The following is a 26,424-nucleotide window of genomic DNA, read 5'->3' on the forward strand; positions in this document are numbered from 1 at the left end:
GTCACAACTTCTATTGGAATTTTAATTTGATATTAAGTTGATGTTAGTTAAGTACTTTTACCATTTTTATCATTTACCTTTAGTGGTTATCATATTGTAACCCTAAATCAACTAAAAGTAAAACTCTAATTTATTTATTTAAAAAAATAATTGATTAACACATTATAACCCTAAATCAATTGTAAAAATTATTTAAAAAATATCACTAAATTCAACAAGTAAAAATTATCTTGAAATCCCTTGAAGTTGAATAGTTTTGCCAAACCTAATTTTAAGAGTAAAATACTCTCACCCTCTAACTTTTAGTCATAATTTCATACGGGTCCATTAGTTTTTGAAATGGACAATGAGATCCAAAAATATAAACACTGTTACCAAAAAATATGAAAGGACTAAAATGCTCTTTGTTTTTTCTCTCATTTTTTTTTCTCTTAAACAATATGGTTAGCTGGCGAAGCTCCCAGTCGCCATCTTCTCTCTTGATCTTTACCTATCATTAGTCAATTTCTAACTTTTTTTTCTCAATAGTCAATTTCTAATTTGCGAGTTGATTGTAAAGGTTTCCATATTTCATCCTTTTTTTGACTTAGGTTTCACATATTCGATACATTATGTGCTTTGTAGTATTGTAATAATTAGCCAATTTCAATTTCAATGATTTACTATGTTTAGGACGTAATTAATTATTTAGATGTGATTTGTTAGATGTATACATTATGTGCTTGTAGTATTGTAATAATTGGCCAATTCAATTTCAATGATATACTGTGTTTAGGACATAATTATTTATTTAATTGTGATTTATTAGATATATAGTTAAAATTCAACATTATTGTTAATGGACTGTTAAAAAATTGGTCTAGCAGGGTTGAATTTTTATCTTTTCTCAGTCAAGACCGTAAATTTTATTGAAAAGGATGAAGAATTTACCATGATAAAAAGTTCCCTAAAAAAAAGAGGAAAAAGGAGCGAAAGATCTTTGTTTATAGTCGTCTCAAAAGTCCAGAAAGCCATACTCCAATTGAACAAAATCATGACATAACAAGGTCAAACTAAGAAGAATTCAAACATGTATTCTTAATCTTTTTTGAAAGGATTACATAAATGGCATAAGAACTACAAGGTTACATTTCCAAGAAATAATCTTATTGAAAGTATTTCAAATAATTTTTTTCCATTCGCTTGTTAAAAATATAGAGCACAACACGACATAGGTTATCCTACTTCTAGGTTCCGGAACAACGAGGCATGCCAGAGGCAGGCGGCGGAAGGATGCTTGTGTCAACGGTGGTTCCATTCTTCACAATGAAAACAGTGTCCATACCCCAGCTACTATGCCTTTCGAAATGACAGTGCATAAACCATACCCCTGCAAAAATATATACGTCATTCGTATCAATAACTCATTCTCTGACTTGCAAAAGGACGAGGAAGAGTTCTCTTTCCTTCATTTAATTCAGAACTTACCGGGATTAGTTGCAAAAAATCTGACGGCAACCCATCCTCTAGCAGGAACATGGACAGTGTTAATTAGTGGTGGATCAACCAAGTTGTAAGAGCTAGGATCCGTGACATTATTGAAATTTCCCGAGCCAGTCCCGACCCAATAGAAACTGAAACCGTGCAAATGCATTGGATGACTTCCGCCAGCACCTAATTGGGTTGTTTGGAGAACAATCTCAACTGCTTCACCGTAATTTAGCACAACGGCCTTTGTCCCTAGATCAGCATTCCGATTCAAACCAGTCAAGTCGTCTCCAGTGAAGTTATAGAACACGGGTGGCTGAAGGGGAAAGTCTTCCGTGAAAACACCACTGATACTCCTGTCATAAGAAAAATGATAATTATTAGCTTTAGTAATGAAATAGAAAAGATAGGAAGGCCACAATGGCAATAGCTCCAAACAACAAATTGTAATAATTAAATGTAATATAAATGCTATCCATATACCTGTTGTAGTATGCTTGGAGAACGTCAATTTGTGGAAAATCAAAACTAACATTGTTCAAACTTGCAGCTAATCGAGTCGGTTGAATAGGACAATTATCGCAAGGTAATGTATTTGTGGCAATTGCAACGTAGACACGCCTATCGATATCCATCGGTACTTTCATTGGCGGATTTTGGGTGACGTTTGAATTTTTAATTCGTCTGGTGAAGTTAGCTGCAGCATCTAAATCAGTCATTGCGGGCAGCGTTACTAAGGAAGCATTCAATCCACCAACACTGTTTGTATATTGCAAAACACCCCTCGTGATATTATTGCGAGGTGGAGCAGCGCTATCAGAGAAAGGCCTTGTAGCCATGTAATACTGGCCCATGTTTTGGTTTGCACAGACCAAAACATCCATGGTTTGGCCCGGGCTTATCATTATATAATCGTTTGTAAAAATTTGAACGTAGGAAGCATCTTGTGCAACGACTGTGAGTCTGTGGTTTGCGATGGCAAAGAATTTCTGTTCATTCATTGCAGCATTGATTATGCGGAGAAGGTATGTCTTCTGGTAATCAACTTGCATACGGAATAAAGTTTCTGCAGCAGGTCATGTGAATTGTGACTACGAGAAGGTCAATTTAGAAACAAAAATAACAGCAAGAAAGTTCAAATTAAGGAGTAACTTTTCCTGATTTAAGCGCTAGAAGAACTTCTATTAATGATTCGCATACGTACCATTAGCACATGCGTATGTGTCTCCTAAATGCCCATTGATAGCGTAAGCATCTGCTGGCGCTACAGCCGTACCGTTTGAAGTTGCTTCATCAATAAGTTCTTTGTAATCTCTATTATACCATGATTCTGTCAATATAGTAAAGAAACAAAATTAACATTTTCATATAGTTTAAATAAGACAAATGATGGGGAATGTTCCTATTCGTATCATTTCATGACCATCCATTTAGTCAATTATGAAAAAAACAATTTTGAAAAGATGTAAATCCGTACGAAGAATGATTGTTTGATCTGCATCAGGCGTAGGGAATGGATAAGTTTCATTCTCAGCAGGTAAAATGACAAAGGCACCATGGACGGAGCCACGAGTCCAATCACTGTGGGCATGCCACCACAAGGTTCCTATTTCATCAGACAGTATAACTTCATAAGTGAAGTTTGTTCCTGGTTGAATCGGGCACTGCGTTACGAATTCGGGGCCATCTGACCATGGATTTCTTGGTTGTTTCACACCGTGCCTATCAAAGTAATTGTCAATGAATCAATATTTAATGAAAGCAAGAAGTAAGAGAGAGAGAGAGAGAGAGAGAGAGAGAGAGCGATTGGTAATTACCAGTGAATGGTAAGGCCATAGTTCCCTTGATTGTGGACATTAACATACACAGTGTCCTGTCTGTGAACCCGAATCTCCGGCCCAGGATAACTGTCATTTACGACTAACATCGACTTGGTGGTGTTACACAGGCTTGTAAAGTTCGTCTCTCGTACCTGCAACCAAAGAGGCAAGCTACATTAAATCTCAATCTTTCAGTCACTGCTAATCTTCCCTCTCAGGAGGTTTGCCATGATTCTTGAAGTCATATACTACTATTATTAGAAAAACCTGATTCATAATCAGTTAGAGTAAACAAGCACTTACAAAGAAATCATAGTAGTGGACGTCTGCCCTGCAAAGGAGCAGGTTGCTAAGAAACAAAACCCCTAGCAGCCATAAGACTAAATCTTGCTTCAACAAACCCATTACTGTTCTCTCGAAGATAAGAAAGTCACTTTTCTGTTTTCTCTCTAATTATGTGTTCGTCGGGTCACCTCTTTTTTTCTTCTGTGATCTTTGGGCTTATAAATTTTGACAATTTATAGGAGAAAACGTGTGCTCCTAAGTTTCTTCTTCCAAGTCTTAAGTTGTTGACTGGGTAAAAGAAAATTTCAAAGTAAATACGTATCGTCAAACATGGCATTCAGTCAACAAATATCAATCACATGTCTCCAGGCACCAGGCATCCATCGGATTATACATAAAACCATGCAAAAGCTAGTCTGCCCATGTTAATATATTTTTCTGAAGTTTTCTTTATCTTAATTGTGCTTGTGGAAAAACGCTTGTCTTAAGGTTAATAAATAGGTTTTGGTGTCTCAAGTCAGGTTGTTCGTTGAGGTTCTGTTTTTTTTTTTTTTTGGATCAAGCGTTTGTTTAAAATTTGTTAAGTCAACAAAATAAATTGGGCATAGTTTAACAAAGGTCAATAATTTTTGAATACATGATTTTTTTCTTATATGTTTACTGAAAATATTAGATTTTGTCAATAGTAAAATTTGAACTTATATTATTTAATTTGATTGTTCTTTTATATAAAAACCGGCTTAGCATATTTGGTCTTGACAATAATATGATTAAGTGAGCTAGATTTCAATATTACATGTAAACTTAAAAATATAGGCCTCAATACGAAAATTTTAAATCTTGTAATAAATAGAATTAAATATTCACTATATAAAGGAAATGTTATAATATCTCATTTCCTTTCCACAATGACATTAAAGTCTCACGAGCGTTACCTAAAAAAAAGATGAAGAAGATTCTAATACATTGAATCCCAACAATGATGTGATTAGTATTGTTTATGTTAACGAATCATGTATCAAAAGTTGAGTATATTTTTATATTCTAAATTCTTGTTATAATAAATCTTGAATTAGTATGAATTTATTATATATAAAATCTAACAAAAATTCTCAAAAAAGAAAAGTTATAATTGATATCTTTTACCCATTCAATCAATTTTGAATTCAATGTTACCAACTAATTAACTAAAGCTTGTATTATCTGCATGGGAACCAAATTAAGGTTGGTTTGTTAGGACAGAAGCTTCCTGAAGAAACTGAAAAACAAGCATCAGAAACAGTATTCAAGGAAAAGTAAAGGCGGAAAGTTTATCATTGTCCCTTTGAATGTCACTACTTTAATCAGCCTGCCATGCACGACTGTTTTTGTCAACTTTTTCCCAGGTTAGTTAGAGGAAAGACACGTGATGGACATGTATCCATTTAATGCTTCTAGGAAAGCTCCCTAAGGAACGCTTTTAGTAAGTTATATAATTTGTACTAATAAAAATATAATCACATTTGTTAACGACGATAAATATACTCACAGAATTAAATTAAATATAATCTATATCATGAACTTAATTGTACTTGTTATTGATATATTTTTTATTTTAAAAATATTTATATTTTTATTATTTAGCAATATTAGTGTTATCAAAAAATATATAAATGTTAATGTCAGCATATTCTTTTGATGATAACAACGTAATCCTAAAATTCAATCATAATTCAAAACATAACATTTGATAATAAAATTAAAGTTCTATTTTTAAATGGGCCCTACGCATAACGTGTTTTTAACAATAGGTCTCTTTATAATTTTAACTATTTTTAGTCAAGAGAATTAAAATTTGGACAAAATTACCCTTAATGAAATCGATCCATTTATTTGGCTTCGCGTCTCAACCCGAAACCTATTAACGGGTCAAGTATATTTAGGCTTACGCCTTGTAGACACTAAATTGTAAACAAGGAAAAATTAAAAATATAATAAACAAAAAAAAATGAAAAATGAAAAATGATGAAAAAGAAAGGAGAGAGGTACGACTGGCAGGGTGCGGACGCACCCTGCCAGGCACCTCTCTCACCTGCCAGACGCGAAAAATTCGCGTCTGGCAAGGTAGTGGAACTTGCCCCCGGTGCCAAGTGAAAAAAGCAGTGGAGTGTGCCCCCTTCAGAGCCCAGGAACTGGATATAAAAGGGAGGGGGCACTGTAGCATAAAAGGGGGGAGGAGGAACCTGCAAAAAAGGATTCCAGCAGCCACACAAAAAAAAAATCCACAAAAGAAATCGGAGGAACCGGCAGCAGGGAGAACCCGCAGCAGAGAGGGAACCCGCAGCGGAGGGAACCGGCAGCAGGGAGAACCCGCAGCAGAGAGGGAACCCGCAGCGGAGGGAACCGGCAGCAGGGAGAACCCGCAGCAGAGAGGGAACCCGCAGCGGAGGGAACCGGCAGCAGGGAGAACCCGCAGCAGAGAGGGAACCCGCAGCGGAGGGAACCGGCAGCAGGGAGAACCCGCAGCAGAGAGGGAACCCGCAGCAGAGGGAACCGGCAGCAGGGAGAACCCGCAGCAGAGCTTTAAAAACAGTGGAGAGCAACCAAGGAGCAGAAAAATAGAGGAGGAAGGAGAGCTGGGCAGAAAAATAGAGAAGAGAGGGAGAGGTGTTCTGCTGCCGGCGCAAGAAGAAGGAGCATCGAACGGAGGAAGAGAGAGAGGAGCGGCGGCTGGCGCGGCACCAGAGAGAGAGGAGCGGCGGCTGGCGCGGCACCAGAGAGAAAGGGAGCAGCAGCAGTGAAAAATTCGGCAAAGAGGAAACGTTGGAGTTTTAGAGAGAAAGAGGAGTTCGACGACTTTTGAGAGAGTAGGAAAAGCTGAGTAAAGGGGAAGGGAGAAAGCTTTATTCTTAGGATAGTAAAGCTCAAAACGGTGCCGTTTTTAAGAGGAGTAAAATCACTCCTTTGATTTTCCAACCGTGCTATTGGAAAGAGGGACTCCGGTAGATTGCAACAAACCACTTGGGTTATCTTCTAAGCCCAAACAAGGTAAAATTTAAACCTCTTTCTTGCAATTTATTGTGTTTTCAATTTATTGAGCTTAATCTATTATTTAATGATATGCAACAAGGCTCAACAATCATGGTATAGTGCTTTGGAATTTTCAAGTTATATTTTAGGATTAGGAAAATTAGTGTGAACAAAGATGCAAAGATGAGAATAATAGTATGATTTTTCTTTAAAGTAATTAGCTAACTAAAACAAATAATAAAAAATATTATGTCAAGTATTAAAAATGGAAGAATCAGATAGATAATTATAATAAGATAGGTAAGAGAATCAACCTTAGAGAATTAACTCCTAAAAAATATCATGACATTAAGGACAAGTAAACAACACCGATGATGGGATGATCGGTTGGGACGTGAGAAGTCGCAATCCCGGGCCAATTTTCTCTAGGTTCGGAATCCGAATCAAGGTTCCACCAGCACGATGGGAGAGCCTCGATTTCAAGATCCCGAAATTTTTATATATGTAAATTTAACTCTACAAAAATCATATTAAAAAATATAATAAATAAATAATAATAAATAAAATAAAAAATAATAATGATTCAAATGTATATATATATATATAAATTGTATGAAAAGGTAATATCCATGGCATTAAATAAATAGACAAGTAGTATAAATTATCAACAAGAAAATTCCAAAACAATAAATATTTTCAAAGTTAAACATTAAATATCTAGTGATATAAATTATGGATTAATAAAATGTTATATAAAAGAAATAAAATAGAAAGTAAAAAATGGAATTAAACATAGATATAAAACTTTAGGTATTAGGTTTGAATAAAAGATTGCTTACAAAAATAATAATAATAATATAATAATCAAAATATAAAAAAATATAAAAATAACAAATAATATAAAAATACGACAATAAAGAATAGTAAAAAATAATAAAATTTTTGTCCACTAAAATAACATGGAACCATAAATAATTTATAAACGGGAAATACAAGAGAAACTTAGAATAAAAAATGTAAAGTATAAAAAAAAATAATAATTAGAAATATAAAAAGAAACTATGATAATAAAGAATAAAATAAAATAAAAATAATAATTAAATAATAAAAATGATAAAAAAAAAATAATAAAAATAACAATAAAATAGATAATTGTATTATCATAGCATATATATTGCATCATGCATATCATTGCATATAAATATTTCTTTTAAGCCCCGATGATGGGATCTTTCGGGAATCCCGCGAAGGCGGGAATTTCTCGAAAAGTTCTTTAGGTGAAAAGATGTCCTCGGGTCCTACCAGTATGATGGGAGGGCTCGAGAACCATCTTTAATAAAAGGCTTTTGCCCGAATTGGGTTCATTATGCACAAAATATTATTTTAAAAAGAAAACGTACGATGACCCCGATGACGGGAATTATTCGTCGAATTTGCGAAGGCGAGTTTCTCGGATAATTCCTTAGGTGAGAGAATATCCCGAGTCCCACCAGTACGATGGGCGGATTCGGAAAATATCCTCGATAAAAGGTTATTTGTCCGGCATTTTTATCTCACGCCATGCATTTCATCTCACCACCCATTTGCATTCCATTTTAGGTTAAATAGGAGATAAAAATAAAAAAATAATAATTAAGGAAATCTAGTGAAATTAAAAATTAAAGCCCAATAGGATAATCTAAAAATGGTACCGTTCATGGAACGGGCGTCCGAGGGGTGCTATTCCTTCCCCGGGCGTAACCGTACTCCCGAACCTAGATCCAGAAAATTGTAGACCGGTTTAAGGTTCTTTTCGGTGGGCTTAAAATTAATTTAAGTTTGCATCGATTAGAATCGAGTCAATAGGTGGCCAATCACACCTATTAAAAAAAAAAAAGATTGGTGGCGACTCCTAGTTTAATTTTTTAGTGAGTTTTCACATTCACGTCTAGCGATCGGGTTCCCGGACCCGCACGTAACGACAGCTGGCGACTCCGCTGGGGACTAGAGAGTCGAGCCATTAAAAAATAATAGGTTATCCAAGGCTTTAAATAATCCACTGTTTCCTTAATATTAATAAGTTGTACTGCATATTTGGTTTGGTACATTAGTTTATTTCGCATTTATTACTTTATTACTTCTAATACTTGTGGGGATTTAAGGTAGAGGGATGTGAGATTGTTACTTTGAACTCATGATTTCCTTCACACACACAGCACGTTCTACATTCATGCATAAACCCTCCACCCGGGTTATGTCCTTTTTAGGAGGGAGTTTAGTAGCTACGCTCTCGTGAGGTGATAACCTCCGCACGGGCTAGTGAAGACTCCCACTCAAATCGAACCTAGTCCGTTTGAAGCCTGTAATGGGTGAGGACCGGGGTGCCTTACTAGTCCGCGTGGACGACAGTGAGGAACGATTTGGGAACCTTAGCTCTGTTTATAAACCCCGCTCAGCATATAGAGTACCGAGAGCAGCTTAACCTTAGAAAGAGCCATACCCGTGAGAACATACCTTATAAATAGGTACACATGAAGGAATTTCTTCCACTCCCTCTATTTTAAATTATGCCCCGAGATAATAAAGTATCGTGGAGTAGACAATAATACCCATGATATTGCTTGTTATTCTCTTATTATTTTTAACACCACATTATTTCTTTTTACCATACTAACTTAAGTTTATTTTGCTTGTCATGCGCATGTTACATGTTCATTTGCATACATCGTAATTGCATATAGGAGGAATATTGGCTACACAACATTCAACCTAAGAGATCCCAGTTATATCTATGGCATCGTCATCAGCCGGCCCGCTCAACATATACAGAAATGACTATGAGATAGAGTTACAGATGAGGCAGACTCAACAGGAAAAAGGAGACTGTTTGACCCAAGGACATATCTCAAATTTACCCGAGAGAGTTCACTTGGATCTTCAGCAGAATGACCTCACAGAGATGGTAGGAATTTGGGAACAATGGAGACGTGCTCACCGAGACGATTTTCAGAACAAGTATGGACACATTGCAAGGCTCCTATATGTACCAGTCGATGACCAGATGCTCCGAGCCATTGTCTAGTTTTGGGATCCCTCATATCGTTGCTTTGTCTTTAACAAGGTGGACATGACCCCTACCATAGAAGAATACTCCTCTCTGCTCCGGATAGACCATATGCAGCCTGACAAGATCTATTGGAGGGCCCAGAAGACGGGACACCGATGAAAGTTGGCCAAGTTATTAGGAATGACTACGGTGGAAGTGGATCAGCATTTGAAGAAGAAAGGAGACACAGAATGTCTTCCGTGGAGTTTCTTGAACGGATATATTAAAAAACACATGGAGGATGAACAAGGTCTCTTGGCTTTTGCGATGGCGATTTATGGCTTAGTGGTCTTCCCAAAGGTTCTAGGTCATGTGGAGGTGTCAGTCATAGACTTCTTTGATCAGGTGACAAGGAGCGTCAACCCGGCCCCGTCCATCTTAGCTGAAACCTTCAGATCCTTGAATTTCTGTCGACGCAAAGGTGAGGGACGGTTCATCGGATGTGCTCAACTCCTAACCATATGGATCAAAAGCCATTTCGAATGCAAAGAGAGCAAATTTCGAAAGCTTTATCTGTCTGCGAGTTGTCCTATCCTTGAGTTCTGCGAAAGTGAATGGCCCGACTACAAAAGGAAAGAAGAGTGGGTCACAAGGCTCCGGAGGTTAATGAGCATTGAAGTGACTTGGAGAGCTCCATGGATGCCACGAATGCAAGTAATGTATAAATGTGGGGATAAGCCGTGGGTACCACTGATGGGACCTTGGGGAGCCATCAGCTATGCCCCAATAATGGTGCGGAGACAGTTCGGATCTGAGCAATTCGTGCCCATGACTCACCAGCTCGACCAGTTAGAGTTTACATATGGAGAGCCAGAAACGCTAAAGAGAATTGAGGAAATTGCTCAAGACTGGAAGAAAACTTGCCGAGTAGATCAGGGAAGGGTTACTGATGAAGTCACCACAGGATATCATACTTGGCATGACCAAAGGGTGAAAAATGTCATACATCCCCCGAAAAACCCATCCAAACATCCCGTAAACCCAGAACCTCAAGACGTCCTGTTGGAGAGTGAGTTAACGAGGAAAAGACTTGAAAAGGAGATGATGAATATGAAGTGTAGGCATGAGGATGAGCTAGAAGAAGTGAAGAAAGAAACTGCAAGAAAGGTACGGGTGGCTTTGAAAGAGCGGGATGAGTGGCAAAGCAAGTTTGAGGAAGTGAGCGTGGCAAATTCTTCTCTGTTAGCCCGAATACAAGAACTCCAAAGTGCCAACAACGCTTTGCAGCACGAGGTACAAAGGAAAGAACAAACCATCCAAGAGTTGAAAAATGACTGCGACATGTTGGAAACTGCCATGGAGGGCTATAAGGCACAGTATGAAGCAGTAAGGCAAGAATATTTCCAAATGAGGGAAAGAAATAATTCATGCGCACAAAGCCTTCAAAGGAAAGAAGCTGAAATGCAATGGATACTGAGACAGATGAGAGAAGTGGCATTTAGAGCTCGAGTAATGGCAGACAAGACTAAAGAACTCAGGCGGGAGATCCTTCCCAAGGATGAATTGAGTGAGCGGTTGATCAGTCACCTCAAGATGGTTAGGGACCAATATGACAAAGTCGGCTTTTCTTTTTGATAGTTATGACAATGATGTAATTGGATATTTAAGTTTTATGGATGCAGATTTTCTTATGGTAAATGTTGGATGGCCAATATTTTTCCTATTCAAATACATTTCATTTGCATCATAATGCATGATTCAGATAAAAATAATAAATAATAATGCACTCAATATAAAATTCTAACTTATTCCTTGAACTAATAGAACAAAATTCCAGAAAAACAAATTCTCCACAGATACAATACAAGAGCCCGTTCTAAGATCATGGGGGACGAGCATTCAGAGAGGATGGATAAGATTGAGAAGAAGCAAGAAGAAATCATGGGTCAGTTATCAAAAATTTTGGAGTTAATATCTACAGATAAAGGAAAGAAAGTGGCAGGGAGTTTCGGTACACCAGAAGCCGTTCAACAGACAGAAACCAATACAGACCCCGTGTATCCACCAGGATTTACACCTCCACCTGCAAGGAATGCTTCTATTCCCATGCCATCCATGGGTCAATATCCATTTTTTGGGATGCCAATAGGACCACCACCGACTTATGCTCAACAAAGGCCAATTGGAGGGGCAAGTCCTTCAGATCCCATCTCTGTGCCTGATTTGGATGATCCAAAGGAACAAGAGAAGCTCAAATGTGGATCCGTTGAATCGAAAGATAATCCCGATACTCATAAAAAATTTGACCTTTTTGAGGAAAGACTGCGCATGGTAGAAGGAATGGGAATGTATTGTTCTATGGATGCAATTGAGCTTTGTCTGGTTCCAGATGTGGTTATACCCCCAAAGTTCAAAGTTCCAGACTTTAAGAAGTATGATGGAACCAAGTGTCCGGTCACACATATCACCATGTATTGTAGAAGAATGGCCGCATATGCTCATGATGACAAACTCTTGATACATTGCTTCCAAGATAGCCTTACTGGTGCTGCAGCAAAATGGTACGTCCAACTGGACCGCAATCGAATCCACACGTGGAAAGACCTTGCTCGGGCGTTTGTAGCTCAGTATAAGCACGTTACAGATATGGCTCCAGATCGCCTTTCTTTACAAAACATGGAGAAGAAAACCACTGAAAGCTTCAAAGAATACGCTCAAAGATGGAGGAATGTAGCCTCTCAAGTTCAGCCACCATTGACTGAGAAAGAAACCACTGTAATGTTTGTTAACACCTTGCGAGCCCCTTACTATGAACGATTGGTTGGTAGTGCCACCAAGAACTTTGCTGATATGGTGATTTCGGGAGAAATGATAGAAACTGCCATTAAGCAAGGGAAGATAGAAGGAGGTGATATGGCAAACACAAGGAAAGGGGGAACTTTCAAGAGGAAAGAAGGAGAAGCCCAAGTCATTACTTCAGGACAACACCAAGGAGGAACATACAACCCTTACCAGCCATACCTACCATACCCCTATTACCCAGCTGTGCACAACACTTCACAAAGCCCATACCCATACCTGCCTATGCCAAATGCCTTCCCTAACCCGTACCCATATAATCCCATCCAACGGACACCTTACCCGCCTGCTTCCACACCTGTTACAGCTTCAACCACACAACAAACAACACCTTCAAACAACCATACTACCGGTGAATCAAGAGGATGGCGAAACAAGCAAGAGAAAGTGCAGTTTGACCCTATCCCAATCCCTTATGCTGAACTCTTCACTCAGTTGGTTGCAAACCATCTAGTAGCTCCCTTATACATAGAGCCATTAAAACCTCCGTTCCCAAGATGGTATGACACGTCCGCCCATTGTGATTATCATTACGGAATCGAAGGTCACTCGATTGAGAATTGCACGGCATTTAAGCATAAGGTGCAAGGGTTGATCAAGGCAGGAATCCTGAACTTTGAAAAAAAGCCAGAACAGAATGTTAACAATAACCCACTGCCAAATCATGCTGGGGCAGGGGTAAATGCAATCGAAAAGGAGGTGTATGTCAAAAGGAACATTCGGGAAGTGGAAACCTCTATGGAGAAAGTATTTGAAGCCTTGGTAAAAGTCGATATGCTTGAGGTGTGGCCTGAATGTCCCAATGTGAATGATTCACGAGATATCCAAAGACTATGTTGCTTGTACCACAAAGGATGTGTGGGGCATTCAATCCAGGATTGTAGTTCTTTTCGGAAAGAAGTGCAAAGAATGATGGACGAATCAAAGATCGAGTTTTATACGGAAGCTTCAGAATCAGCAGTAAACATGATATCCAAGGAGTCCACTCACCCAATGAAGATAAAACCTTTGACCATTTTCTACGAACCAAAAGGAGAGTTTGTGGAGGACAAAAACCGTGCCAAGATGATCATCGAAGTCCCTAAACCCTTCTCCTACAAAGACAACAAAGCTGTCCCATGGAACTACAACTGCAATGTACAAGTGTCAGAAGTAAAGAAATGGATAGCTGAATCTCAAGATGATGCTGCCAATATAACTGGCGTTGGAGGGATTACCCGCAGCGGACGCTGCTATTCACCGGAAGCATTCGAGAATCTCAAGAATGAGAAGGGAAAGGAAAAAGAGCAAAGTCCTAGAGGAGAAGAGGTACAACCTCCGGAATCGACAGATGGTTCAAAAAGATCGGTGACAGAAAAAGAAGCTGCAGAGTTCTTCAAGTTCATCAAACATAGTGAGTACAATGTAGTCGAGCAATTGAACCGGTTGCCCGCTCGTATTTCACTACTATCTTTGCTCCTCAGCTCAGAACCACATAGGAACTCTCTGATGAAGATTCTGAACCAAGCATATGTGGATCATGATATCTCAGTTGAAAATTTGGACTACATTGTTGGGAACATTTCAGTGGGTAACATAATATCCTTCAGCGACGAAGAAATCCCCTCTGGAGGTAGAGGAAATTACAAAGCCTTGCACATCACTACCAAGTGTAAAGGTTGTACCGTCGCAAAGGTACTGCTTGACAACGGATCGTCCTTAAATGTGATGCCCATGAGGACCTTGGCCCGTTTACCCATCAACATGTCCTACATGCGAAAGAGTCAGATGATCGTAAGAGCTTTCGATGGAACAAGGAGAGAAGTAGTAGGGGACATTGAGATACCGGTAGAAATTGGCCCATGTACCTTTACCATTGAATTCCAGGTTATGGATATTGCTCCTTCATACAATTATTTGTTGGGAAGACCTTGGATACACATGGCTGGGGCCATACCTTCATCTCTTCATCAGAAGGTCAAGTTCATCGTGGAAGGGAAGATTGTCTGTGTTAACGGGGAAGAGGACTTACTCATAAGCAAGCCAGCAGATACGCCTTACGTGGAAGCAGCGGAAGAAGTGCCTGAATGTTCCTTTCGATCCTTCGAGTTTGTTAACACCACGTATGTGGGAGAAGGAACCACACCGCCTATTCCGAGGCTTTCCAAAACCACCAAGATGATTGTCAGTCAGATATTAGGAAAAGGATACCGAGCGGGGGCAGGATTGGGAAAAGAACTGCAAGGTATTAGAAGTCCCATACGCACTACCAAAAATGAAGAAAGGTTTGGCCTGGGGTACAAGCCAACTAAGAAGGAAAGAGAAGAAATGATAGCCGAAAGAAGAAAAGAAAGGTTGGCTCGCTTTAAGGGGCATGAGTTGGAAATCCGAGGAATGACATATCCTCATCTTTACAAGACATTCCGATCTGGAGGTTGCATCTTTCCTGAATCACTCACCGTTGAGAACCAAGAATCAGTGTCAGCTCTAGGAGGGACTTTTTCTGATTTATCAATATGTGCAACGGAGGAAGGTGAAGAACAGCCAAGAAATGCGGATGAGATTCCTACTACATACCTTGGGCCACCAAATCTAAAGCTGAGCAACTGGACCACCATGAGTTTACCAGTCACTTGTGATTCAATTTCAAAGTAATGCAAACTAAACATCCATGCTTATGCCCAAAAGCATTGGAATTTTATGTATCGGGCTTTTTATCATTTATCATTTTAATAAATTGACATGCGTAGTGCATTTCTCATATCTCCTCTCATAATTAATCATTTCCATTAGTGTCGTTTCATCCTTTTATTTTAACTATTTACCTATACAATAGTTCTACATATTTCAATTCCCTTTACCTTCCAGGATTCCAAATAATGAATGCAAAGATGATAATGACAGTGGTTTTGAAGTTGATTTTGAAAAAGGTACAAGTGTCAGTGAACTTGACAGTACAGAAAATGTGGAGGATTATGATTTAACTCCGGACTTGTTAAGGCTAGTAGAACAGGAGGGGAGACAAATTGTCCCACATCAAGAGATACTTGAAACAATTAATTTGGGAGATGAAGAAAATAAGAAAGAGGTTAGAATTGGTGTGACGTTGGTGTCAATGGAAAAAGAAAAACTAATAAAGCTACTTCATGAATATGTAGATGTGTTTGCATGGTCTTATCAAGATATGCCAGGACTCAACACAGACATTGTAGCCCATAAACTGCCTTTGAAACCTGAATGCAAACCGATTAAGCAAAAGTTGAGAAGAATGAAACCCGAAATGTTGTTGAAAATTAAAGAAGAAGTGAAAAAGCAGTTCGATGCAGGATTCTTGGAAGTAGCCAAGTACCCTGAATGGGTTGCAAATATTGTCCCAGTTCCTAAGAAAGACGGGAAGGTGAGAATGTGTGTGGATTATCGAGACCTGAATAGAGCTAGCCCAAAAGATAATTTTCCTCTTCCCCACATTGACACCCTTGTTGACAATACTGCCCGCCACTCCATGTTTTCCTTTATGGATGGCTTTTCAGGGTATAACCAAATTAAGATGGCACTAGAGGATAGAGAGAAAACTACCTTCATAACTATGTGGGGGACCTTTTGTTATAAGGTAATGCCATTTGGTTTGAAGAATGCCGGGGCAACTTATCAGCGAGCTATGGTGACTCTCTTCCATGATATGATGCACAAAGAGGTTGAGGTGTATGTGGATGATATGATTGTAAAAGCTCGCAAAACAGAGGACCATGCGACTAATCTTGAAAGATTATTTAAGAGGTTACGGAAGTTCCAGCTCAGATTAAATCCGGCAAAGTGCACTTTGGGAGTCACTTCAGGAAAGCTACTGGGTTTCATCGTCAGTGAAAGAGGAATAGAAGTTGACCCAGATAAGGTTCAAGCAATCCGTGATTTGCCCCCTCCCAAGACGCAAAAAGAAGTTAGAGGATTTTTAGGGAGATTAAATTATATAGCCCGGTTCATATCACAACTCACACTCAAATGTGACCCGATCTTCAAACTCCTTCGCAAACACAATCCGGGGGCGTGGAATGAGGAGTGCCAAGTTGCTTTTAACAAAGTTAAAGAATATTTGTTGAGTCCGCCAGTATTGGCACCACCTGTGGTCGGGAGACCCCTCCTCTTATACTTAACGGTAAATGAAGGATCCATGGGATGTGTGTTAGGGCAACATGATGAAACTGGTAAGAAAGAAAGGGCAGTTTACTACTTGAGCAAGAAGTTCACTGAATACGAGTCCAAGTATTCCTCGTTGGAAAAGATGTGTTGTGCTTTAGCATGGACGGCGCATCGACTCAGGCAGTACATGCTATATCATACCACTTGGCTCATTGCAAAGTTGGACCCGATTAAATACATCTTTGAGAAACCTTCCTTATCAGGTAGAGTGGCAAGATGGCAAGTGTTATTGTCTGAATATGATATTGTATATGTGTCCCAGAAAGCTATCAAAGGAGGTGCAATCGCAGATTTTCTTGCAGAAAGGGTGGAAGAGGACTATGAACCAATGGAGTTTGAGTTTCCAGATGAGGACTTGATGTCAATATGTCAAACAAGTGGGGAGGAATCAGAGAAAGAGAATTGGAAGATGTTTTTCGACGGAGCTTCAAATGCCTTGGGGCATGGCATAGGGGTCGTGTTAGTATCACCAGAAGGAGATCATTATCCCGTTATAGCTAAACTCAACTTCTATTGCACCAATAATGTAGCTGAATATGAAGCTTGTGTCATGGGCATTCAAGCGGCAATCGAGAGGAAAATTCACATTTTGGAAGTGTATGGGGACTCTGCTTTGGTTATTTATCAATTGCGAGGAGAATGGGAGACACGTGACTCAAAGTTAGTTCGGTATCACAAGTATGTATCAAAGCTGATTGAAAATTTTGATGAAATTCGCTTCAATCATTTGCCCCGAGAGGAGAACCAAATGGCCGATGCATTAGCCACGCTGGCGGCAATGTTCAAAGTTGGTACCAATGTCAAGATCCAACCCATCATGATTAATCTTCGAGAGTGTCCCGCGCACTGCTCTAGTGTAGAAGAAGAAATAGACGGGAAACCGTGGTACCACGATATTGTGCATTATCTCAAATTTCAGCAGTACCCGGATCAAAGCTCAGAAAATGATAAGAAAACCATTAGAAGGTTGGCAATGAATTTCTTCTTGGATGGGAACATCTTATACAAAAGAAGTAGGGATCAAACGCTTTTGAGATGCGTGGATTCAACCGAAGCTCGGAGAATAGTCGAAGAAGTTCACGAAGGAGTTTGTGGAGCACATGCAAGTGGACATAAGTTGGCAAGACAGGTCATGAGGGCAGGGTATTACTGGCTCACGTTGGAAAAGGATTGTATAGACTTCGCCCGAAAGTGTCACAAGTGTCAGATATATGCGGACAGGATCCACACCCCTGCTAATTCACTGCATGTATTGGCATCACCATGGCCATTCTCAATGTGGGGCATGGATGTGATTGGGTTGATAACCCCGAAGGCATCGAATGGGCATCGGTTTATTCTGGTGGCAATTGACTACTTCACTAAGTGGGTAGAAGCATCATCTTATGCCAATGTGACCCAGAAAGTGGTCTGTAAATTCGTCCAAAAAGAAATAATATGCCGCTATGGTCTCCCAGAAAGGATCATCACGGATAACGCTAGTAACCTCAATGGTTCGATGATGAAAGAGGTTTGTGCCAAGTTCAAGATCAAGCATCACAATTCAACACCTTATCGCCCAAAGATGAATGGAGCAGTGGAAGCAGCCAACAAGAACATCAAAAGGATAATTGAAAAGATGACAGATATATACAAAGATTGGCATGAGAAGTTACCTTTTGCTTTGCATGCTTATCGCACAACAGTCCGAACTTCCACGGGAGCTACACCGTTCTCTTTGGTATATGGGATGGAAGCAGTTTTGCCAATTGAAGTGGAAATCCCTTCCCTTCGGGTCCTTAAAGAAGTACAGTTGGAAGAAGTCGAATGGGTTAATGCTCGTTATGAGCAATTGAATCTCATAGAAGAAAAAAGGTTGACAGCACTTTGCCATGGGCAGTTATACCAAAAGAGAATGATGAGGGCATATGACAAGAAGGCACACTCTCGACAGTTCCGAGAAGGAGAATTAGTATTGAAAAGAATTCTCCCGAACCAGCATGATCCTCGCGGGAAATGGACACCGAATTGGGAAGGACCATTCGTGGTGAAAAAAGCTTTTTCAGGAGGAGCACTAATTTTGGCGGAGATGGATGGAAGGGAGTTTTCCAACCCGGTGAATGCCGATGCTGTCAAGAAATATTTTGCATAAAAAAAATGAATAATAATAAAAAAAAAAAAATTTTCAAGTTGAAAACCTGAAAAGGCAGCTTGAATTTGGGAGATGTGTTTAGGGCGAAAACCTGAAAGGGCGGTCTAGACACGAAAAGGTCTAAATACTACAAAAGCTTAACACAGAAAGGGTGAAGCTCATGATCCGAGATGTTCATGCAAAAGGCAAGGGAGCTGACAAATGTGCCTATTTCGGGATAAAATTTTGAGACTACTGTTAATATCTATCGAAACAGTCATTAAGAAAGGACTATATCCCGTTTGTATTAATCAATTTTCCCTTGTTCCTTGTCATTATATTTGATTGTAGAAACTTCACTTTTTTCTAATGAAAAATAGCCTTTCACTCCCAACAATGCCCTCATTTCCATTCTGCCAAAAGAGGAGATATGAGTACATTGCATTACATTTGCCATAAAATTAGAATGATACTTAAAGAGCATGATAAAGTAAGAAATGTTTGCAATATGTTGGAAAAGGATCAAAATTGACAGGGAATGGAATGGAGTCTAAGCAGGGAAAGAAAGGAATGGAATTAGCAATAGAATGGAACACAGTTAAAATGTGAAGAGTGATTGGAACATGATAGAAGAAGAAAACAGTTATGAGCAATGAATTGAGGAAGACGAGATCGATTCATCCCCCATTGATCAAAGAAAAGGCTCTAAAAACACTAAAAAAAAAAAAAGGGAAACTGATGAAGATGAATTGACATGTTCAAAATTTTAAAGTAATTGAAAAAGAAGGAAATTCATCTTTAAAATTATATGAATTTCAGATGAGGAATTGATTATTTTTCACCATTTTCAAAAAGGAAAAAGGCTTCGTTGCCTCAAGTTTGAAGAATTTATTTTTTAAAGGTACGTTGCCTCAACTTTGAGGAGCTCACTTTTAAAAGTTCTCGTTGCCTCAGTTTTGAGGAGCTCATTTTTAAAATCTCGTTGCCTCAGTTTTGAGGAGTTCATTTTGAAGTTTTAGTGCCTCAATTTTGAGGGGTTCATTTTAAAAGTCTCATTGCCTCAGTTTTGAGGAGTTCACTTTAAAGTTTCGGTGCCTCAGTTTTGAGGAGTTCATTTTTAAAGTTTCGTTGCCTCATTTTTGAGGAGTTCATTTTAAAAGTCTTGTGGCCTCAGTTTTGAGGAATTTATTTAAACTATATATGTATAATAAAAATTTGGTAAGAGAATTAAAGAATTTAGTCAAATACAGTGTCTACGTCTTTGCACTATTTCGAATTTTCGAAAAGCTCAAAGAGGGGCAGCTGTAGACACTAAATTGTAAACAAGGAAAAATTAAAAATATAATAAACAAAAAAAAATGAAAAATGAAAAATGATGAAAAAGAAAGGAGAGAGGTACGACTGGCAGGGTGCGGACGCACCCTGCCAGGCACCTCTCTCACCTGCCAGACGCGAAAAATTCGCGTCTGGCAAGGTAGTGGAACTTGCCCCCGGTGCCAAGTGAAAAAAGCAGTGGAGTGTGCCCCCTTCAGAGCCCAGGAACTGGATATAAAAGGGAGGGGGCACTGTAGCATAAAAGGGGGGAGGAGGAACCTGCAAAAAAGGATTCCAGCAGCCACACAAAAAAAAAATCCACAAAAGAAATCGGAGGAACCGGCAGCAGGGAGAACCCGCAGCAGAGAGGGAACCCGCAGCGGAGGGAACCGGCAGCAGGGAGAACCCGCAGCAGAGAGGGAACCCGCAGCGGAGGGAACCGGCAGCAGGGAGAACCCGCAGCAGAGAGGGAACCCGCAGCGGAGGGAACCGGCAGCAGGGAGAACCCGCAGCAGAGAGGGAACCCGCAGCAGAGGGAACCGGCAGCAGGGAGAACCCGCAGCAGAGCTTTAAAAACAGTGGAGAGCAACCAAGGAGCAGAAAAATAGAGGAGGAAGGAGAGCTGGGCAGAAAAATAGAGAAGAGAGGGAGAGGTGTTCTGCTGCCGGCGCAAGAAGAAGGAGCATCGAACGGAGGAAGAGAGAGAGGAGCGGCGGCTGGCGCGGCACCAGAGAGAGAGGAGCGGCGGCTGGCGCGGCACCAGAGAGAAAGGGAGCAGCAGCAGTGAAAAATTCGGCAAAGAGGAAACGTTGGAGTTTTAGAGAGAAAGAGGAGTTCGACGACTTTTGAGAGAGTAGGAAAAGCTGAGTAAAGGGGAAGGGAGAAAGCTTTATTCTTAGGATAGTAAAGCTCAAAACGGTGCCGTTTTTAAGAGGAGTAAAATCACTCCTTTGATTTTCCAACCGTGCTATTGGAAAGAGGGACTCCGGTAGATTGCAACAAACCACTTGGGTTATCTTCTAAGCCCAAACAAGGTAAAATTTAAACCTCTTTCTTGCAATTTATTGTGTTTTCAATTTATTGAGCTTAATCTATTATTTAATGATATGCAACAAGGCTCAACAATCATGGTATAGTGCTTTGGAATTTTCAAGTTATATTTTAGGATTAGGAAAATTAGTGTGAACAAAGATGCAAAGATGAGAATAATAGTATGATTTTTCTTTAAAGTAATTAGCTAACTAAAACAAATAATAAAAAATATTATGTCAAGTATTAAAAATGGAAGAATCAGATAGATAATTATAATAAGATAGGTAAGAGAATCAACCTTAGAGAATTAACTCCTAAAAAATATCATGACATTAAGGACAAGTAAACAACACCGATGATGGGATGATCGGTTGGGACGTGAGAAGTCGCAATCCCGGGCCAATTTTCTCTAGGTTCGGAATCCGAATCAAGGTTCCACCAGCACGATGGGAGAGCCTCGATTTCAAGATCCCGAAATTTTTATATATGTAAATTTAACTCTACAAAAATCATATTAAAAAATATAATAAATAAATAATAATAAATAAAATAAAAAATAATAATGATTCAAATGTATATATATATATATAAATTGTATGAAAAGGTAATATCCATGGCATTAAATAAATAGACAAGTAGTATAAATTATCAACAAGAAAATTCCAAAACAATAAATATTTTCAAAGTTAAACATTAAATATCTAGTGATATAAATTATGGATTAATAAAATGTTATATAAAAGAAATAAAATAGAAAGTAAAAAATGGAATTAAACATAGATATAAAACTTTAGGTATTAGGTTTGAATAAAAGATTGCTTACAAAAATAATAATAATAATATAATAATCAAAATATAAAAAAATATAAAAATAACAAATAATATAAAAATACGACAATAAAGAATAGTAAAAAATAATAAAATTTTTGTCCACTAAAATAACATGGAACCATAAATAATTTATAAACGGGAAATACAAGAGAAACTTAGAATAAAAAATGTAAAGTATAAAAAAAAATAATAATTAGAAATATAAAAAGAAACTATGATAATAAAGAATAAAATAAAATAAAAATAATAATTAAATAATAAAAATGATAAAAAAAAAATAATAAAAATAACAATAAAATAGATAATTGTATTATCATAGCATATATATTGCATCATGCATATCATTGCATATAAATATTTCTGTTTTCGAGTTTAAGCCCCGATGATGGGATCTTTCGGGAATCCCGCGAAGGCGGGAATTTCTCGAAAAGTTCTTTAGGTGAAAAGATGTCCTCGGGTCCCACCAGTATGATGGGAGGGCTCGAGAACCATCTTTAATAAAAGGCTTTTGCCCGAATTGGGTTCATTATGCACAAAATATTATTTTAAAAAGAAAACGTACGATGACCCCGATGACGGGAATTATTCGTCGAATTTGCGAAGGCGAGTTTCTCGGATAATTCCTTAGGTGAGAGAATATCCCGAGTCCCACCAGTACGATGGGCGGATTCAGAAAATATCCTCGATAAAAGGTTATTTGTCCGGCATTTTTATCTCACGCCATGCATTTCATCTCACCACCCATTTGCATTCCATTTTAGGTTAAATAGGAGATAAAAATAAAAAAATAATAATTAAGGAAATCTAGTGAAATTAAAAATTAAAGCCCAATAGGATAATCTAAAAATGGTACCGTTCATGGAACGGGCGTCCGAGGGGTGCTATTCCTTCTCCGGGCGTAACCGTACTCCCGAACCTAGATCCAGAAAATTGTAGACCGGTTTAAGGTTCTTTTCGGTGGGCTTAAAATTAATTTAAGTTTGCATCGATTAGAATCGAGTCAATAGGTGGCCAATCACACCTATTAAAAAAAAAAAGATTGGTGGCGACTCCTAGTTTAATTTTTTAGTGAGTTTTCACATTCACGTCTAGCGATCGGGTTCCCGGACCCGCACATAACGACACGCCTCAAACTGACTCATATTTTTTGAGCTTTCCTCACCAGATTATTCAAATCTGGAGTATTCCTTACTAGAAAGAAAAACGTTTAAGCATTTTGAGTATTTTGGAGTAGTTTTTGATACATGAAGAAAACTCGTGAGCGTTTTGAGCATTTTTTAAGCATTTTGGAGTGATTTTTGATATATGAAGAAAAACTTTTGAATATTTTGAGAATTCATATTCGTTAATTGTGTTGTTAAATGGAATATGATGTATCGTTTGAAGTTGTTGATTTTGTTAAATGGAATTCAGTAGTTTTGGTGATTTTTGAGAATTACATGACTAGTTTTTAGGCATTGCGTGACTGACTTTGGACATTGCGTGACTGACTTTGAACATTGTGTGACTAGTTTTTGATAAGGCGTTGCGTGATTTGTTTCTAATAAGGCATTGTATGACTAGTTTCTGATAAGGCATTCCGTGACTAGTTAATAGACATTGCGTGACTAGTTTTTGATAAGACATTACGTGATTAGTTTATGATAAAGCATTGTGTGACTAGTTGATAAGCATTGCATGACTAGTTAGTAAAGTATTGTGTGACTTAGGCATTACTTAAAACTCAATCACACAATGCCTAAAAACTAGTCACGCAATGCCTAAAACCAATCACGCAATGCCTAAAACCAATCACGTAATACCTAAAAACTAATCACGTAATGATTAAGTCACGAAATGCCTAAAAACTAGTCTCGTAATACTTAAAAACCAATCTAATCAATTTTAATTCCTTAACTTTGGGATTCTATGAATAAACCAATAAACTCAAGAACCTAAAACACATACTTTTTTTTTTGTTAAGCCATGAAATTGTGCATGTCATAAAAGATAGGTTACAAAACTCTATAACCCTCCAAAGCAAGACAAAATAAATCTCTATCGGGAGGGCCTTGCTCACTCCCCTTATGCAAAAACAAAAATACTCCCTTTACAAAATATTTCTTGAACAATTTCAATTCAAAATCCCATAAAAAAAATCAAAATCCCCAGCAAACATGCTTAACAATCATCCCAATCCTTGACACAACAAAACCGTGAACCACTATAAAACCCATCAAACATACTTCAGCTATTTTTTTTCCTTGAGCCCATCATCTTAACCAATCTGATCCAAGTCATCAACACAGGCATCTCCATCGCAACACACGTTTCGAAACAAGTCATCACCAGAAAGCATCCAATTACTAAATTCATTATGCTACCTGCAATCACCATAGAAGAGTAAAATCACTATTCATCATCTTTGAGAACCCCAAGATCCACTATCTAAAAAAATAAAACAAAATAAGAAAGAACTTGATGTCATTTTCGAATGGTGAGATAGACAGTATTTGACCAGAGAGAGAAATCGAGATTTAATTTTAAAATTTTTGTTTGAATGGCGGGATAGAGAAAACTGAAACCATTTTAACTTGTCTGAAATTGTTTAAAGGGTATTGTAGTCAAGTCATGCCAAAAATAGGCTAAAAATAGTTAAAATTATAAAAAATGATATTTTTGAATTGAGCTTATGAGGAAGGTTATTTCTTACAATTTCCTCATAAAATTATTTCATTAACAAATTTTGATTCAATTTTTAATAACAAATATCATAAATTATAACATTCTTTGTTTATATTTCTTCTGTAGCTGTGTATAAGTTTTTTATATTTATAACATAGCATCGAAGAGGCTAAGTAAAAAAAAAAACCATAGCATTGAAGAAACGTAGAATTTAAATTCATTCACAACATTTATAAATTAGTAATTAAAATTGATAAAATATTTTTACTATTATTTTACATAAATTATATTATTATTGATATAAAAGTTTAATGTATTCATCATTTTCCTGTGCCAATGAAATTATCATTTAATCAATTACGCAACCATCTTTACTCTTCTTTTTCTTTTTCTTCCATCATTCCTTTCTTTTGTTTCCCTTTCCTTCCTATCTCTCTTTTTCTCTAGCAAAAAAACATTGACACATGACAATCAATTGTCAGCCTAATTAATGACAATCAGTTAGAAATTGTCTCCACTTGGAAACAACTTTAATTGTACGTGTATATCACTACAACGTGTAAATGTAATAAAAGTGATGATATTATTTGTTATTGCATTAATTATAAATTAGGTAATATAATTCATTTTATTATTTTTTCTTTTATTATTTTTAAGTGAAAAAAAAGAGCAAACAGGGTGTTTGGATAAAAATAACAATATGTTTGAAGTATTATAGGTAAAAACATGTATTTGTTTTACATAATAAAATCAATAATTCTCCTTCTATCGAGATTAATTATATTATAATCCATATCATGCTTAATTACTGGTTCAATTTTAATCAATTCTTGATTTCCAAAACTTTAATCAATTAATATTTTATTCGTTTAAGATAATAATTTTATATATAAACAATGGATTTACCCTCTCCGCATTAGGCTAGCGTAACAAGGTGTGCCGCGCCACTACTTATAAGTCACCAAAGATTATCTTACCTATTTGATGTCGGATTTTTTGAAGCACTCTACGTGCTTTCTTCCTAAGGCGTTAGGCATGACATAACAATGTAGTTAATTAAAAAAAAAAAAAAAGAGAGAGAGAGAGTAGAGCGTTTTTTTAAAGGTAGGCATGAAGGAGGAGCAGCAGCCATGGGTTTCAGTCAACAAGAACTGGGTATCGTGGGCAATCTAAGATAGCACGGTGGAGGAGATCTCTTTACACTGTCTTTGTAGATAATATGGTAATGTCATGGGCTAGCATCAAATCAGTGTTTGATCAGTTTGGCGTTGTGGTTGATGTGTTCGCACCAAGGTCCATTACAAGGAAAGGTAGGCATTTTGCTTTTGTGTGATATAGGTTTGCCAGAGAATAACACATGGCAATCCTTCATGGAGACGGAATGATTGTTTCTGGCCATCGAATTTTCGTTAAGAAGGCTTTAAAAAGCGGGTTGCCTAGAAATGAAACACCACTAGGTAGAATAAAAAACCATTTTCCTTATCAAAATTCCTTTAGAGATGCAGTAGTGAATGGCCATCAACCTGGAAAGAAGGATACTCGAGCACAACCAAGGGTGATTAGAATAAAGCTACGGCTATGGACAATGATAAGGAGATGAATGCTCGAGTGCAGTCAAGGAAGGTCAAGGACAAGCCTAAGGCTGTGGATAAAGGTAAGGAAAAAAATGGTGCTTGTGTCTTCATACCTAAATTGAATGATGTATGGTTGAAAGAAAGTGTGTTGGGTTTCGTTTGGGAGGGTATGTGTGTAGAAAAAATTGAACAGAACTTGACAGGGAAAGGGATAAAGGTTCGAATTAGAGAAGTTGAGGGACTTCGAGTGTTAGTTAC

General features: G+C 37.9%; 1 protein-coding gene across 1 annotated transcript; it reads right to left on the reverse strand.

Annotated features, from left to right (window-relative positions):
• Nucleotides 1-1,129: 1,129 nt before the first annotated feature.
• On the reverse strand, nucleotides 1,130-3,763 carry LOC18593097 (putative laccase-9). The gene is made up of 7 exons (XM_007020146.3): nucleotides 3,591-3,763; nucleotides 3,285-3,439; nucleotides 2,945-3,189; nucleotides 2,672-2,797; nucleotides 1,951-2,533; nucleotides 1,468-1,823; nucleotides 1,130-1,369 (listed from the first exon to the last, which is right to left on the reverse strand). Exons 1-7 carry the CDS (start codon nucleotides 3,690-3,692, stop codon nucleotides 1,227-1,229), a joined length of 1,710 nt encoding a protein of 569 aa, XP_007020208.3. The 5' UTR covers nucleotides 3,693-3,763; the 3' UTR covers nucleotides 1,130-1,226.
• Nucleotides 3,764-26,424: the final 22,661 nt, after the last annotated feature.

This window comes from Theobroma cacao, chromosome 8 (assembly GCF_053813885.1).
Source record: "Theobroma cacao isolate CCN51 chromosome 8, ASM5381388v1, whole genome shotgun sequence".
In the NCBI taxonomy this organism is placed as follows: Eukaryota; Viridiplantae; Streptophyta; class Magnoliopsida; order Malvales; family Malvaceae; genus Theobroma; species Theobroma cacao.

What these genes read in the sequence shown, in the direction of transcription:
- LOC18593097 (XM_007020146.3), bottom strand. Translation starts at nt 3,692, where the DNA reads ATGGGTTTGTTGAAGCAAGATTTAGTCTTATGGCTGCTAGGGGTTTTG. An exon ending in TCCACTACTATGATTTCTTT is followed by an intron (nt 3,440 to 3,590) that starts GTAAGTGCTTGT and finishes CTTTGGTTGCAG; the next exon opens with GTACGAGAGACGAACTTTAC. An exon ending in ATTTTTTGCAACTAATCCCG is followed by an intron (nt 1,370 to 1,467) that starts GTAAGTTCTGAA and finishes ATATTTTTGCAG; the next exon opens with GGGTATGGTTTATGCACTGT.